At 32.1% G+C, this 18,921-nt stretch overlaps 1 protein-coding gene across 2 annotated transcripts in view; it reads left to right on the top strand.

Moving 5' to 3' along the window:
• The first annotated feature begins 250 nt into the window (after positions 1-250).
• LOC126776464 (dystrophin, isoforms A/C/F/G/H) overlaps positions 251-18,921 on the top strand; it is a 568,446-nt gene continuing 549,775 nt past the window's right edge. For both annotated transcript variants that reach the window (XM_050498980.1, XM_050498981.1), the window contains exons 1-2: positions 251-550; positions 15,546-15,607. In XM_050498980.1, coding sequence (XP_050354937.1) covers positions 532-550; positions 15,546-15,607 — 81 coding nt within the window. In that variant the 5' untranslated portion in view covers positions 251-531. The remainder of the gene's footprint in view (positions 551-15,545; positions 15,608-18,921) is intronic.

An 18,921-nucleotide genomic window follows, 5' to 3' on the forward strand; every position in this document is an offset into this window, starting at 1 on the left:
AACTATAAAAGACACAATATATTAAGGCAGGAAGATGAAATAAGTAAGCTTGTATAAGTGTAACACACATAGCGTAGTTTTTACGACTACAGCTTCTAGACTATTTTTAAAAAATTGCGCCAGTGATAATAGTTACGTTCTATAGATTCTGTGATTTCATGAAGTTATAGTATGTTATCTGTGGTAAGCCGCACGTCGTGCGCGCCGCTGCTTCATGTCATCTTGTTAGTTGTTTGAAGTTGTTTGTAGTTTGGTTTCGCTACTGTCCGTGATAATGGTTTTAATTTTTTTTATTACTTTTTTAACATAACTTGTACGTGAAAGTTAAAAAAGTTTTTCAAAGTTGAGTACTGGTAGTGTTAGTTGTGTTAAACATTGTTTATAAAAAGTTTTGTGATATTTGAAAAGTTCGGACAAAGTTTTCTAGTTGGGAGTGGCGGTGTGTGTGTGTTGTCATGTCTAAGAAAGTTGGTATCATCACAGAAACTTGATTGAAAACAGATCATCCGTGTGGGATAATCTTGTGGGAAAATGGAGCCCAGTTGTGTAGGTATGTATCGGACGGGGGCGAGCGTTCTGGCGCCAGTCTCGTCTAAGCAATCGTAATACTTAAGTAAGACCTTGACTGGATTGTTTGATTCCAATTATGATGCAATTTATCGCGCCTCAAAAGTTACGTAGTTGAAATATTTTTCTCGTTCAGTTTTAAGTAATTTTGAAGCGACATTATCTTATCTTGCACTGAATACACCGACTTGATAAAGTCAAATAGACTTTTCTCCTATACTTTTACAGGCGACGGATTATCGAATAACATGATAATACAGCTTTCATGATACTAAATTCTGCAAATAGGTCATAGTTAACAAATCATTTTTTTTTTAAAGTTAAGCTTCTCTAAAAAGTCCTTAAAATAATTATCAAAGAAATTTAATATTACTAAAAATAATTAAACTTAACACATGTGTGAGATATATATTCATAATCAATTTACATAAATATTTTCTCAATAGCAACAAATATCAATGATCATAAAATAGTAATCAAATAAAACAATTATAAGCTCACCTATTATTTTCGGCACATATATAAAATATATATATATATATATCTAAATAAATATGTGCATTATTAATTAATTTTAGAATTTTATTAAAATACTTTCATCTCATAAATATAAATAAAATAATTTATTAAGTGTCCCTCATTTTAATTTATTAAGTTTCTTAAACTGTGTAAAATTCTAATTCTTGTTTTGGGTATTATATTATGAACATATATATATATATATATATATATATATATATATATATATATATATATATATATATTTGAATCATATTGGAAACATATATTTATATTATTTGTTGCGAGAGAGATGTCTATTAAATGTGTATATAGGTTTTGACAGCTAATATTATAAATACAATAACTGTCTGTCTGTCTGTTATACTTACACAGTTTAAACGTAGAACCAAATATCAGGAATTTTTGTATGAAGCAAGCTTAAATCTCAAGGAAGGATATAGGATACTTTTTTTACCGATGACCTGAACCCTATCTAAAACAGGCAAAAACTAATAATATTTTGATATAAATTCAATCCTAGTTTGTTGTTAAATTGAGCAAGACAATGTTTATTATGATAAAAGTTATTAAGTGATTTGATAATTAACTAGTAAAATAATTTGTTTTAATATTCAAATTCAGTAAGGATATTATTATCAATCTTAAATATTTATTTATGTTTGCTTATCTTATCCCTTATTTATTATCTATGTTTATTGTATATATAATAAAGATTAAACAAAACCATTAATATTATACCATTCCCATCACACTTATGCATCAAGTTGCTTGATATGTTTTACATGATTTTATAATGTTCGCTTTATAATGATGAAAACTATGCTTCAATAAAAATATGTTGAGCATCCTTTAATAAATAAAATCAAAGAAAACAATACATTTAATAATAAAAATATTATTACTATATTACTTTATCTAGTTAAATAAACAACTTCATTTTCTAATTTGTGTTCGTAATATACTGGATGTAAGTCTGAAGCATTTAGGTTGGTTAAGCTCCAAACCTCCCCCTCAAAAAGGAGGCCTTAACCCAGCAGCGGGTCTTTTACAGGCTGTTTATTATTTTTTATTCTTAAATAGTAGTTGGTCCCTGCTAATTTACCCGCTTTAAATATTACTGTTCCATTGGCTTCGGTTGTAGCATGATGTTATATGATCTTTATTCGGGTTAAAGATGGGTTGTAATGGGCTATCCAAAGAAAAAAAAAACTCAGATTGAACCGATCAGTCTTGAGATTTGCATTCGAACAAACAAATCAACTTTATATTATAAATGTACACAAATAGAAAATACAGAACACAGGTGTAGAATGAAATGAAAAGTCAAGCTGAAAGTAAAACAAGGATATCTAGCCTCTAATTACATAACATAATTCTTAACAAGGTGGTTATTTTATTACACTACACACCAAGCTAACATGATCTGCTGAAAGGCGAGAAGTCTAAGATTTCGCATTGCTTTCTTTAACACAATTGGGGCATGACATACGCATTGCTGTTTGTATTTTATGCAATTATAAATTCACAAATATCAAAATTAACTGTTGCAACTGCATTTTATGTGTTCTTATTTAAATAAAGAGTTTAAAAATGATTTTTAATATCCAATTGTAAATTAAGTATTTATGATTACTACAAGTCTGATGAAGAATGAGGATATATTGATTATTGTACCGGTGATTTACAAGTTGACAATCTTAATATTTATTAAAATTCACTAAAATGTATGCAAATAATTATGGCTAATTTGTGATCAATTAGTACAAATAAAAGAAGGGATTATTATCAGTTGCTTCGTGCAGGCCCTCCGTCTTGGTACCATCCAGTCACCAGCGACAGAATCGCTGTACAAATTATTTGAAAACTAGTAAAAATGTTTAATACATTACATCCATTCGAATTATCTCTGCTTAGGATTTAAGTATAGAATTATTTAAATTCAAATTTATAAAAACAAAACAATAGAATAGTAAAAAAAAACATCTTAAAACACATTGTGAAGATAATGGGAAATAGGAGAATAGTAGGTATTTAATTTATTTTGAAATAGCTATTGCCTTGCATGTATTATAAGACCTCTTAAAATTTTGTAAATAAAATTATTTAATACTATTTCAATGGTATTATGCCAGGAACCATTAAGTGTCTTAAGCAACAGCTAAGTTCCATCGCTTTTGGATGAACGGCATTTCGGCACGGCAACGGCAAATCAAAGGCACATTAATTTTTATATGTATATTAGTAAAGTCCGTCTCGTTCTGCTTGTGTGTATTTATACAAAAATTGTCATAGCAATTATTTGAATACAATAAAGTATAGTGTAAATCGTCTCCATGAAAAAATATATAAATGTGCCAACTTTTTTTTTGAACTGACGAGCCGGTTGGCATGGTTGTTGGATGCTAGCCTTTCACGCCGAAGGTTGTGGGTTCGATTCCCACCCAGGACAGATATTTGTGTATGAGTCTGGGTGTAGTTATCTATATAAGTATGTATTTACAACATAAAATAGTATATGTAGTATATCAGATGTCTGGTTTACATAGCACAAGCTCTGTACAAGCTGAATTTGGGATCAGATGGCGTGTGAGAAAAATGTCCCAGGATATTATTATTATAACTTTCATGGTAATCGATCAATCCGTGACGACATTCTTCTCGAACTAATAAAATCAATCTTTACAGAGCAGATGAAAAGTAAAGGTGCTAATAATTATAACCTTGATTCAATACAAACAATACAGTTTCCGTTTGTATTGATTCTGTGTGTATTTTTCGGTCTCGTAAAACAATAAGTAATTGCAGTTCCAGATAAGCGCTTAGACCTATATCACGTTCTGTGCGCGTCTGACAAATGACGAGGGTGATGTCATGACACTAATTCTTTCAAACAATTCATAGGATCGTTGACGAGTTTTATACAACTCTAGCGTCAATTAAAATTAATAAACGTTCGCCATTTCAAAGCGAATCATAAAATTAAAAAGTGGTTGCCTACTTATATTATGTTTTTTTTTATTCTTTCATTCTCACCATAATACACGGGCGTAGGAGAGAATAAAAAGCTAAAAAAAATCAGTAATTCAGTTACATTTGTACCGTTGATCTCGTGGCTACCTATAATCTTGTAATTCTGGATACTGCAAAAAATATGTTTTGAGATTGCGAAATCTGTTGCCATGGATAATCACTAGTTATCGTTTTTAAAGTAGAAATGCATGATGGAGTTATTAAGATCAAATCTTTTAATAACACGTAGCAACATTGCTTGTAAAATGTTTGTAAGTTTTCGGCAAATAGGAACCAAAAAAAACACAAGAAAATACTTAATGGATATTTAATTTACGTACTTATACATATAGAATAGTACCTGGGCGACCGAATTTTCCTATTTGTTATTTCAGGAAATACTCCTTTATAGATTAATTAACCTAAAAAGCAAAACCTTTCGTCTGATTACAAAATTTGAACGAAATATATTATAAATATACTAGAATTGTTCATTTAATATGATAATTAACTGCATAATCAGCTATTTTTTATTCATTAAAACAAATGACAACGTGAGAAAATAAAATTACTATGATGTCAAAGCTAATTTGATCTTGTAAAATGACGAATTTATGTATTATAAAACAAGAATAGCAATGTAGAACGTATTTGATGTTTTAATTAGACAGTTTTATTCAATTAAGGTTCCTAAAACGAGGTAACATTTTGGATGAGTTCCGTTAAAATGGCTAGATTCGATTTTACTTGTCGACTACTAAATCGAGATCCAAACGCGTAAGACGGAATGAATTTACCGTCTTAACACACTTTCATTGGACTTGCAATAAAATGTTACCAACTTTTATTATTTGTTGATTTTAAATTTTTCGTTATCAATTTTTGTTGATCAACAAATGACGGACAACTAAAATAGATCCTTGTGAACTTTTGTGAATGTGCGTTGGTTTTATAAAACAAAATGAATTTTAGAAATAGAATCATTTACGACGTTTATAGCAGGAACTTGAATGTTTTGACAGGCGGTGTAACTGATGTTGAAGTACCGTTAACATGAACAGCTTAATGTATTTAATTACTAAGATAAACCGCATGAATGTCCTTAAATAATTTACGTACTTTGTTAAGAATTTAGTTTTAAATAAATTTAATTTTTATTAGTTGTTCTTATAATTTTTTAATGTATTTTATATATATGTATGTATGCAGATGTATTTATAAGTATTTGCGTTAATATTAGCATTAAGTTAAGCGTTTAAGCAAATTTGTATTCCTGTTAAATTATTCTATTTAATTCTATTTAAGTATATTTTCTTTTTTACATTGGTAGTTCAAATCTAATGTAATTGATAAAGAACAAAATAATTAATTGAATTAAATAATAAGATTTTTATTTTATTTGATTCAGTTTATGCAATGCAAATCATTTTGGTGATTTATTTTATTACAAAATGATATGACATTTTGATACGGACTTATTATCAAAATATTATATTAAAATGTTGAGTAATTTTTCGAAGTTATTTTTTTCTATTGCTACTTATAATGGCGTAGCTAGGTGGACAAGGGCCCCGGTGCGTAAGAAAAGAATAGGGCCCTCATCCCATCTTTCCGCGTAGTTTGAACTTATATTGGCCTTCAAAATTATAGATAGGAACAAGAATAATAAACAGTGAGTTCAACTTATCCCTAGTAGGCTAAATCCATACGTCGTCTTTATGAGGAGTAGAATCTCTGTGTTTAATAGAAGAAAATGGGAATAAATAAACAAAGACGCACATGATAATAAAGAATATTTATTATACAGATGATAAAGGGAAAAAACGATTTTTAACAGAATTACCGTCTACAAGATTTTTTTTTTCTTTTATGCTCCTCTCTTTTCAAAGCTGAGGTAAGAAGGCCCCCTGAGCTCCGGGGCCCTGGTGCGCTGCGCCACCTGGCCCTACGATAGCTACGCCACTGCTTATACTATATAATATCCTTTCAAGACCAAATTACTTACAACATTTTATAGGAGTTCCTTATTTATATTTTAAAACACCAAAAATAAAATGTAAAAAAGTCACCGTACGCGCTCATTGCTTACTAAATACATTTTTAGGAATAAATAAACGATCCGATGTTTCTCTGTAATAGTAAAGTCTTTCATTATTCACACCGTCGGCTTAGAACCGGTTTACATCAGGTCCGACCGACACATTTATCGTACCGACAAATTTGTTAGATGCATTTCAATAATACTATTCACATCTGTGTACTCCGATATCTATCGGACATTAAGAAAAAAGCATTACTGATTATGTGAATGAAATATTCATCTGATTTGTAAATAAAACATGAGGTATTTCTTGATAAGAACCGGCGAAAGAAATCATCATATATATTTTTAATATGAAACATTAAAGGCGATTGTATAATTTACGATAACCTTATTACATTTAAATGAGTTTAAACAGTTTTATATTATTTAAAATTAAAGATGACGAATTGCGTGAATAACTGTTTTCAAAACAAAATTTATATAGATATCTATTTTTTTTTATAGAATAGGAAGGCGGACGAGCATATGGGCCACCTGATCGTAAGTGGTCACCAAACGCCCTTAGACATTGTCTAAGGGCGTTTGGTGACCACTGGCATTGTAACATTTAACGTTGTAACATTGTAAAATGTACCATAGTGACATTGGCATTGTAAGAAATGTCAACCATCGCTTACATAGCCAATGCGCCACCAACCTTGGGAACTAAGATTTTATGTCCCTTGTGCCTGTAATTCCACTAGCTCACTCACCCTTTAAACCGGAACGCAACAATATAGTATTGCTGTTTTGCGGTAGAATATCTGATGAGTGGGTGGTACCTACCCAGACGAGCTTGCACAAAGCCCTACCACCAGTATAATCTATATTATCTTTATGTGAATTTTAAGACCAAGGTCAGTGATAACTATCGGCTAGACATAATGTGAACCAACTCTAACCCTCCCGATGCGCGCGTAACCGTTCCCCGATGTTTGACACGTGCTTCCGCATCGACACGTAACTTTGACTAACTTTACGCATGATTTTTTTTTAAATCGAAATAATAATAAAGATTGTTTATATGACGTAGCTTAAGATGTAAGCACATGATCAAATATCTTACGTATTATTGAATATATACATACGTATATGTATATATTACTCACTTAAAGAGTATTTATTTTGTATTTAATATAATAGTTTATCTGCGTTACGATGATATATTATTTCCAAACTTAAATTATTGTTTTTTTTTTTTTAATAATAATGAATATTTCGAATATTTTCAAGTCCAGACGCAGACGTAGGTCTAAATCCAAGAAAATATTACAAAATTCGCGTCAAATTAAATGTAAATCAAAACAATAAAAAAAATACTACAGAGGGACGGGAATACTATACAACAAACACTCTGAGATTGGATTTAAAAATAAAACTTACATTTTATATAAGTTGTGAATATTGGTTAGTTTAAACCAGCCGCCTTCTCAAAAAGCAGGCGAAGCAGCGTGCGGAAATTAGACAGAATAGCTCTACGTGTACATATTATTTAAAAAAATTAAATTGGTCTACTTTGAGATTGTAAGCGGCAATTTGTCGTAAATCGAAAAAAAATTACGACGACATAAAATAATACATGTCTCAATATGTCACTTAACTTTCACAAACAAAACGGGCTCATACTCATTCTCTCCAAATCTGTGTTACAAGTTACCGTGCCCTTTCAAATTTATGACCAAATTCGTAGCCTCAGAATGGAAGACGCTGCGTCAGATTGTTCTTTGTATCGTAAAAAGAGAGGAACTAAGAAATTTTATAACATATCAATATATTTATATCGGGAACGAATTTATTCATTAAAAAGAACGACGCTTAATAATTTTTTGAAAACAAGTGGTTTCATTTTGTTTGTCACCACAGTATAAAGCAAAATTAGCTTTTTAAAGACGAAACCATATTAATATTATAAATGCGAAAGTTATTTTACCTGTCTGTCCGTTTCCCTTTACGGTTAAATAATTGAACCGATTTTAATGAAATTCGGTATGAAGCAAGCTTGAACCCCGAGGAAGGACATAGGCTTAATTACAGTACAGTAACAGCCCGTTAACGCCCCACTGCTGGGCTAAGGCCTCCTCTCCCTTTTGTGGAGAAGGTCTGGAGCTTATTCCGCCGCGCTGCTCCAATGCGGGTTGGTAGAATACACATGTGGCAGAATTTCAATGAAATTAGACACATGCAGGTTTCCTCAAGATGTTTTCCTTCACCGCTTTACTTTGTGCTTGAAGCAGGAGACGAGTTATAAACACAAATTAAGCACATGAAAATTCAGTGGTGCTTGCCCGCGTTTGAACCCACGATCATCGGCTAAGATTCACGCGTTCTAACCACTAGGCCATCTCGGCTTATTTAATTAGCAATAAAACAATAATAACCAAATTGACACTTATACTTATGCGAGAATTCTAGGCAGTCTAAACTAGCGCATACTGGTTTATTTCGGTTTTAGTCACTGTATGTTCACCACTACAAACAAAAAAACGTCTCCAAGCTGATTTATTTGTACATAAGTTTAGTGTTATGATGCCGAGTAGTGATTGTGGGTAGATTGATTAATACATTAACGGGAATACTGGACAGATTACTTCTGACGCGACAACTAAGTCGGGCCGTTAGATCGATGTGGAAAACTGACCTCTTTGGATTTAAAGCCTTAATCTATAATATAAATTTTGTTTTTAATGATATTATTTATTATTCAATCACCGCACACAGACAAATGAACCTAATATTTCAAGTACTGTGTAAAATACTATCACCTTAATTCATCGCCACTTGGTCGTTACTTCTATTTAAATTCGCACTTCCAGCACCAATAGACGTTTCCATCACGATCATGTCTCCGTCTCTTATTATCACGTAACATTTACAATATATTAGCATTTAATAAATACACCAGTAGAAGTAATAAATTTTATTATGTGTTAATTTTAATATCTTTAATATAATAACTTATGATATATTTTAAATTTAATAATAACAAAATATCATATATTGTTAATTCGATGACAATCATTCAGTTCTTCGTTTTTTATATTTGCGCGGGAAAAACTATTTTTTTTAACTTTTTTTTTTACCAAACAATACCAATGACGTTCTGAAACCGATTATATTTCTATTAAATCAAATGCAATATAGAAATATGTAATTATTAAATATATTAAATGAAGTACATAAATAAATATTTCTAACACATTATAATAACATATCCTTGATATTGAGGACATTTTATCATTTTCTAATTATTATTATTTGTTTACCATCGTAATCAATTTATATATAAGTAGACAAAAAAAAAAAGTAGAAAAAAAGAAGCCGAGATGGCCTAGTGGTAAGAACGCGTGAATCTTAACCGATGATCGTGGGGTCAAACCCGGGCAAGCACCACTGAATTTTCATGTGCTTAATTTGTGTTTATAATTCATCTCGTGCTTAACGGTGAAGGAAAACATCGTGAGGAAACCTGCATGTGTCTAATTTCATTGAAATTCTGCCACATGTGTATTCTACCAACCCGCATTGGAGCAGCGTGGTGGAATAAGCTCCAAACCTTCTCCTCAAAAGGGAGAGGAGGCCTTAGCCCAGCAGTGGGACATTAACAGGCTGTTACTGTTACTGTACTGTTAGACAAAAAAAATTATAAACCCAATCACTTAATTAATAGATAGTAAAGCGAATTCAGTATATTGTTTCATTACTTATTTATTTAAATATAACGAAGTTGACGAAGTGATTTATAATACTACAAAAAAGATCCATATGGTAGATTAAAGGATAGGCAAGTTGGACGGCTGACGCGACGTGTAGCTGTCGCCCGAGCCGTTAGTATTGGATATGCATAACGCCATCGAGAAATATGGACTTACTGATTTACAATGCATAATGCATTGATACTTTGAAATACTTGTCATGGAAAAAATATAAATATTTTTTTATTGATACCTGTAATCATGTCAAAGATCTATAAATACTCATCCCAATATTTTTATGCATAAAAAAATATTAGGACATTTATAAACAACGTGCAATAAACTTTAAACTAAATTTTCGAATGAAATAAGTTGAGCCAAGACGTTTATGGAATCAAGTTACTTTTTGCTAGGAGAAATCAAGCGGACCTGAAGCCGGCTTGCGGGCAGCGCAGCGTGGCGGGGAATGTATGGCATCCAGCACGTGATCGGCTTCTGCACATTACACTTAGCTACTTTAATACCAATTAATCTATGAAAAAATAAACAAATATAATAATAAAAAAAATTCCTTCATTAAATTTTTCACATCAAATCTCATTATCATGTTTTTATATGAAAATTGAAATGATATCGAGATGTGCCTGATAAACAAATGAGTTATACCCGCACACACACAAACAATATTAAACCCCCTTTTTTAAAATCTGCTTAAAATTACAATACTCGTGTTCTACGATTTCAATGCAGCGTGAGCCAATATAATTATAGGCACAAGCGACATATTAGAACCCGTTGTGGTGCATTGTTGTTATGTGTGGTGGTTTATATACACCAGGTGCCAGGTGGCCCATTCAAAATAGATAAATAGAAAAAACAACGAAGTTAAATATGTTTAATGTTTTAAAATATTAAGAGAATCCGTAGGGCCTTGAGCAAGCCCGTCTGGTTAGGTTCCGGCTTGAAGGTTGAGTTAACTCGTGTAACTACAGTCACAAGGGACATGACATCTTAGTTACCATGGTTGGTGGCGCAATGTAAGTAATGTTTAATATTCCTTACAGCGCCAATGTCTATGGGCGGTGGTTACCAGTTACCATCAGGTGGCCCATTTGGCCGTCCGCCTACCTATTTAATAAAAAAAACAAGATGTTAAGTAAGCAAAAAATGACCTTAATTGAATCTCGACTTACAGTTTAAATATTATATTTAGTCTAAATTTGGAATATTTTATGATAAAAGCAGCGCTAAGATAACCATTATAGACGTTGGTAAACAGAGTTCCGAATATAACAACATCTTGATGGTATATAATTCGTGCAATATCAATTTTCATATACCTAAGAGTATGCATATACTTATTAAATAATCTATAACTCATATTATAAATGCGAAAGTAAGTCTTTCCGATACCCTTTCACAGTTAAACCATTGAACCCTGTATACCTAACACCTCTTTCGCCTTAAACGCTGACGAGACCCTAGTTCTTTTATTTTTATTTACTTCAAAAATTCAAAGGTTCAATCCAAATGGTTTTTGGTTTTCTGTGAATGTTATCATCGGATGAAAAGATATCGATCTTTGTCAATTACGAACCGATGTTTATGGATACTTTTTTATTGAATATTTTATACATGAAGAGAACGTTTTAGTGGAAAATTTGAATTTGGTTTTTAATTTATATATATTTTTTGTATGTTAATAATTAATGGTCTGTTCCGATATTTTTGTTGCTTCCATCACACAGAGGCATTATTCTTGTACATCTTCGCTTCTATTTAACATTTAGATAGCTCTGTTAAAAATTTGCAACATTGACAACAGTAAAATGTAGTAGACAATACAATCATAAACATTGTGATAATTTGTCACATAAATTGTGTTTTTTTTTTTAAATTCCGTCGAGGTCAAGGCTGCAAAGGAGCGGTGCAGTAATGATCGCTGGAGCGGATCTAACGGAATCAGCATGTTCATACTCCGTATTAGTTTACGATGTATGTTCGTACAGTTGCTAGTGAGAGTGCTTGCTATTTACATAAAACATTATATTCCGTGGATACAGTGACATTAATCAGCTGATTTTGACAAGATTGTTATATAAAACGTGTTTACTTTCATCAAATAATTTAAATAATATCGTCCCTGGGAATATGTATAGTGTTATGTCGTTCTAAGCGTAAAGTTCATCGTTAAATCAACAATTCTACTGTAATTTTAGATGAATATAATTTGCAATTGTACGTGTGTTCGTTTAAATCTATGAAGTCATTCTTGGTGTAAAAATAGACAGATAATATTTAAAAATAAATATTTAACTTATGTATATATTCGTCTGTTAGTGCACACTGATCGTTTTCATTCTGCCTAAATTCTTAATAAAGTTCGCTCGTAGAGATCATTGTAAGTGATAAAGCCGAATTGCATGGTTTACAGTTTTATCTTTTCTTTCGAGTATATATTTTTTTATATTGTGGCCAATAAAAACTAAGTTAATAAATATGTTAATTACGATTCGTTTCAAATAGGTGTCGATTACTATCATATTATGGACGATAGTCTTAAAACAGTGGTAATAAAAATTATCTGAAGTAAAATGCTTGAAACTATCTTCATTCAAGTGATTCTACTATGAAACAAGTTTAAATGAAATTCGTTTGAAGTAGTAGCGATAACAGGCAAGCACGTCTGTCAATGTAATTTCCGAGTCACATTTCCTGCGTACATTTTCACCGGGCGTTAAGTAATTACCGATTATATTTCGAGATCGTGTTGGTATTTATACATACGACTTTTGTAAATGTACACATAGTTTTTTTATTATCTATAATGAATACATAAAATAATAACTGACTGACTTACACCAAAACACAGGCTACTGGGGTAAAAATTGAATATGGGTTCTTTATACTCATTAGGTTAGTACAAAGAAAGAATATTTGAAAATTTAACTACTGTATTACTGTTAATGTATGTAAGTTTGTATGAAAATCCTTTATTTTTGAAGAAAGTTCTATGGGAATTGGTTCAGCAATTCAAATGATACGAGCGAAGTCGCGGATAAAGCGCTAGTATATAATATATAATAAATCAAAGGATTTCGTAGTTACTCGACTATATTCCGAGATATTATTTCCTTGATAAAATCTGTGTGTTAAGCAGTCAAAGCCTATATATGTCTATGTTTGGCAAAAGCCTGTCTTATTAAAGAGGAAGCTTGGAACTTATTCCACCACACCGCTCTAATGCGGGTTGGTTACACGTGACGGAATTTAATAAGCGTGTCGAGTCTTATTAATAGATAGCTGTCTAAATGGAGGACTTTTTTAAATTTATGTAATAAATTTCTACAGTTACATATTAAAGATTAGCTGTTTCATCCGCGTTTAAGGTCACTGCTCCACTTCCGTGGATCGTGTTATATAATATATAACCTCAAAAAAAATTTCGAAATCAGCATAGTAGATCTTGAGGTTAGCGCGTTCAAAAAACAAACAAACAGCTTTACATTTAACAATAAACCGTAACCGTAACAGCCTGTGAATGTCCCACTGCTGGGCTAAAGGCCTCCTCTCCTCTTTTTGAGGAGAAGGTTTGGAGCTTATTCCACCACGCTGCTCCAATGCGGGTTGGTCTAATTTCAGTGAAATTAGACACATGCAGGTTTCTTCACGATGTTTTCCTTCATCGTAAAGCACGAGATGAATTATAATCACAAATTAAGCACATGAAAATTCAGTGGTGCTTGCCCGGGTATTATTTATTCCCAATATATCCAAAGAAGGGACGGCAATCCGTCATGACTGAGAGTTCACGGGTAAGATGATTTTATCTTTTCGGAGGTATTCTGTTCTATCAACCAACTTCCAAACTCCGGAGAAATTCTTGACACAAAAATTCAACAGTTTTTAACTGGCTCAGACTTAAACACAGGCCCTCGGGATCTGCAACCTTATACGCTAGACAGTAGACCAACGAGGTCATAAATACATAATCGTAAAGATAAATTACAACTTGACATCATTTTCACAACCTAGAAAGTCTTATGTAAAAATTAGGCTTGAATTTCCAAAAGAGATTGTTTGGTAAAACATTGATATCTCTCTCTATCATCATTGATTTGACATTCGAAAGAAAAAGACGCAGCATTGTTTAGCTGATTACTAACTAAATAGATATCAAGCCGTTAATTTTTATTTACATCATATATTAGTTAAGAAGATATTAAGAGCGCTATATGAATATTACAAAATAGCTTATATGCTATCATGTTAAAGTACTGAATCTTCACATACGACCTTTTTGCGCCAACTGTACTTATATGTTAATACTTACCGGCGTCTTGTTAAAGAATTCTATTCTCATAGTGCGCAATATTCGTTAGTCTAAACATTATCCTCAGGCCTCAACATGAGAGCCATTTTGAAAATTGTTCTAGATATTTCTGTGTCTTAAGTGCTAAAGTTGTGTAATGTTGACTCTCTTGAAGACTTGGGAGGTGCTAGTTGGCTCGATATACCATTGCGAAGAATCATGTAACAAGGCATTCGTTTATTACATAACTTTAGACATAGTCTAACACAATACATAAAATCTGAATCTTAGTGTTTATGCCTAACTGCTAATCTGCAAAGTGACTAATTAATTATATATATACAATATCTTAAGTAAAGTAACAAGTAAGTAAGTAAACAATCTCCAAATGTCCCACAGGTGGGACAACTTTTTCACCACAGACATATTGTCTAATTTAAAAGTTAAAATATATTTTTTTTAATGCTCATATCGTAGTCATGCTCATTTATTCCTTGTTATTTGGTGTTTATTTTGTATAGTCATTGGTTTTTAGTATTTAACAGTTATATTTTTTTGTGGTGTATTCTCATTTGTATAAGTAAATTTATGAAGTAACGTTTGCAAGATTAAGCATGCTGAGTTATCCTTTAAGTGAGGCATACAATATATTGTTATTTTTTCTTTTCAACCGACGATGGTAGGGCTTTGTGCAAGTTCGCCTGGGCCAAGCACCCACTCATCAGATATTCTACCGTAAACTGCAGTACTTGGTATTGTTGAGTGATATGAAGGGTGAATGAGCCAGTGTTATTAAACGCACAACATAACATCTTCGTTCCCAAGGTTGGTGGCGCATTGGCGACGTAAGCGATGGTTAACATTTCTTACAATGCTAATGGGTGCCTATGGTCGTTGGTGACCACTTACCGTCAGGTAGCCCATATGCTCGTCCACATAACTGTTCAAATTTCAAAAAAGGGACGAGGTTATCAATTCGACTGTATGTTTTTGTATGTCTGTTACACGATTTCCTTCAAACGAGGCGTGAAGAGGCATCTTGCGGGCCGGCAAGGCGAAGGCGGCTAGTGCAGAACGTTTTTCCCGTCTGTACTGGCCGTCGTCGCGTTTGGACTCTACTACCACTTACCATCAGGTGGAGTAGAGTCATTTGCCCTCCCGGCGAATATAAAAAAAAAATCCGCCAATTATAAAATGATTTTGATGATTCTTTTTATATATATTTGTTACCTATAAGACTATGTTAATATTGTATGCAACGTTGTCTTCCTATTAAAAAATACCGTTGATCTTGATACATGTGTAATAAAGTCATGACACGGTATTGCAATTATTGTAATCTTTCCTCTTTATATTACAGATGAGCGGGAGGACGTACAAAAGAAGACATTCGCTAAATGGATAAATTCACAACTCGCAAAGGTAACGTAGAGAAAGTTTTTATTCGTAAAAAAAAACTAGTAAATATTTGTTTTTTACAAATTATTATATTTACAAGCAATAAAAGATTTAGTGCTAAGATAAAAGGTCTGTTTCAAGTTTGAAAAAAAATATCATTTTGTAAATTATTATTCTAATTGTCTAAACTGTTGACGATAGTCGTGTAATGTTGTGTATCTTGAAGACTCGGAGAAGTCAGACGGCTATGTAAATAAAAATTCCTCTGGGTCTACCCCATGGTCGGGGCTGGATGGCAAGAATGTTAGCAGCGTTTCTCGTTTGAATCGCGATTCCAATCCTAGCTTCAGTAGCTTGAGATGTTATATTAATTTATAAAACTTATCATAAATATTGTCTATATGTATATGTCTGTCAGAAATCAGTATTTTATTTTATTATTACATCAAATACATGATAATATTTGTTAAAACGTTACAGTAGCGTTTGATGAAAAAAACAAGACTTGGATATTGGATGCATATGGAGCTCACTCATCACTTTATTAAGTCGTAAAAATTCGATTTCAACTATTTTATCACTATGATAATATCATAAACGTAAGAAATAAACTGTATCGAGTTAACTGCAGTTAGACTCGGTTCTATTAATATTGATGGGGCCGAAGAGCTTGTTGCGCTAACTCAACTCAAAAAACTTTTGTTTAATCGACGCACGCGCACAACAATTAAGGACAATTACATTTTGTATAGAAGCGCTTAACATTGCGTTTTATTGTGAACTCGTTAAATGATTTTTGCTGGAATTAAATTACGGATATCCCGTTATGTTACGTTAAAATAATAATTTTATCTTTTGTTGTACATAATCGTCATACGTACGGACGTAATAGATTTTAATTTTTTTTAGTTTTTTTTTATATGTGACAAGGACCGCATTCGAACAATTCAACTTAATTATTTTAAAATAATTTGTTTCACGTAAATCATACCGTGGTTAGGGGAGCTGGCGAGCAAAATTACTGCTCGTGATTGATAATAGTGCCAAAAGAAACATTAAAGATCGTATCTGCCACCATAATACCGTTGTTTATGGGGGCAGATGGAAAATCATGTTTATTAAACTGTCATCATAGTTATACTTTTTTATGATTTATTGCTCAAAAACAGCAACTGATGTCGATGATTTAAATTGCGTTACAGTCATAGAAATTTCAAAAACAAATATTTTTAATATAGAATCGGGTTCCTTTTTAAGTTATAGTAAAACAGCTAACATAAACGCTTACATAGTACTTATTGATATTCGCCTCCTATCCGATAACTTTAGTTCTATTATTATTTGACACAAAGTATCCCATTAAAGGGTTATTTTTATAGAACTTTAACCAAGTTAAAAGTATCAACACTTTATAATTAATATGTTTGGTGGTTTTGAAAAACTTTCGAATATATCCATGATGAATCTATTGTATAATAATATCCCACACGACCATCTGACATTATTCACACACGACCGTCTGATCCCAAACTAAGCAGAGCTCGTACTATGTAAACCAGACAACTGATATACTACATATACTACTTTTCTTATGTAAATACGTAATTACATAGATAATCAATAAAAAATAAAATTATCATATAGTGGAGTATCTAATAATATGTATCTAAACGTTTATGATGAAAAATAATTTGTACTGTGAGCTCGGTCGTGAAACGCTCGTTTCATTGGCGCTGATTGTTTTGAAATAAACTAATCGTATTGATCACACGCACATCACTCTTATACGTCATTGTATGTGTAAGGATTTTTTCTAATATAAAAAGATATAGTACAATACAAGATGAACACACGAGGAGCTTCCTGTACGATTTAATAGTTTTAAGAGTTAGACGGCCGTTTGTTTTGCAGATGTTCTGTCCTATGTATCTAGTCCTTTTCTGTACTCTTAACAATATGTATGCAAAATTTAATAATGATCGGTTGAATAGTTTATACGTAAAAGCATAACAAACAAACTTTATTTATAATATTAGTAAGGATTAGCACTGTAGGCACAAGCTGATAGATCATTGAGTTTTTTTTGGTATTTCTTAATTACAATTAACAATCCGATTTCATGTTTTCATTCTACTAAGAGCAGCGTTTTGATAAACTTAACCAATAAACTAACTTAATTGCCATAATAATAACGAATCAGTTGTTAATAAATTCTCTTTGGGCTTGGCTGAGTTTTACTACATTATTGTTATATACATATATTAAAACAAACATTTTAAATTTTTAATAAATAACCCAATTACAATAGTTTTTATGATTGCGTTTTGTGTTTGTTTAGAAGTCGTCGTTATTTGCCCAGTGGTAAGAACGCGTGAATCTTAACCGATGATCGTGGGTTCAAACCCGGGCAAGCACCACTGAATTTTCATGTGCTTAATTTGTGATTATAATTCATCTCGTGCTTTACGGTGAAGGAAAACATCGTGAGGAAACCTGCATGTGTCTAATTTCACTGAAATTCTGCCACATGTGTATTCCACCAACCCGCATTGGAGCAGCGTGGTGGAATAAGCTCCAAAACCTTCTCCTCAAAAAGAGGAGAGGAGGCCTTTAGCCCAGCAGTGGGACATTCACAGGCTGTTACGGTTACGGTACGTCGTTATTTATTACTTTCAAAGTTTATTTTAAAGCCGAGATGGCCTATTTGTAAGAACGCGTGAATCTTAACAGATAATCGTGGGTTCAAACCCGGGCAAGGAACAATAAAAATACTTAAAATAATAATAGGTAATAAAAACCATAAGGTATAAACCTGTGCTATCATGAGTGCTGTTATTCGAAGATATATCACATTTATCTGTACAATTTTCTGGACAGTTTTAGTCATTGATTTTAGTTAACATTTTTGTGCGAGAGTCGTTTTCTCACGGTCGGAAATTTTATCTAAATGACCTCGCGTTATCAGGTCTACCATCAGTTAGTTTTCTGTTCAACGTTGATAATAATTTGATTTAAAGAATAAATTCGTATTATAGTTTCTTTAGAGTTAACAAACGTCCACATAGTATCTCTATGTAGACTAACCGCATTATTATACGTATGTTGTAAGTACTATTAGTACTTCATAAGGACAGCCTTTACAAGTATTATTTAACCCAGTAAGTATGTGTGTGTCAAATTTTGAATTAAAAACCGGTTTAATCCAGTTCGTTGAGTAGACTTAGTGCTGGTAGCAAATCCTATTAATATTGTAAACGCGAACGTCTTTGAGGATGTATCTTCGTTACTCTTTCACGCAAACGGAACGGATTGTATTGAAATTTGGAATAGAGATTGCA

The sequence above is a fragment of the Nymphalis io genome, chromosome 20, assembly GCF_905147045.1.
Source record: "Nymphalis io chromosome 20, ilAglIoxx1.1, whole genome shotgun sequence".
Lineage (NCBI taxonomy): Eukaryota > Metazoa > Arthropoda > Insecta > Lepidoptera > Nymphalidae > Nymphalis > Nymphalis io.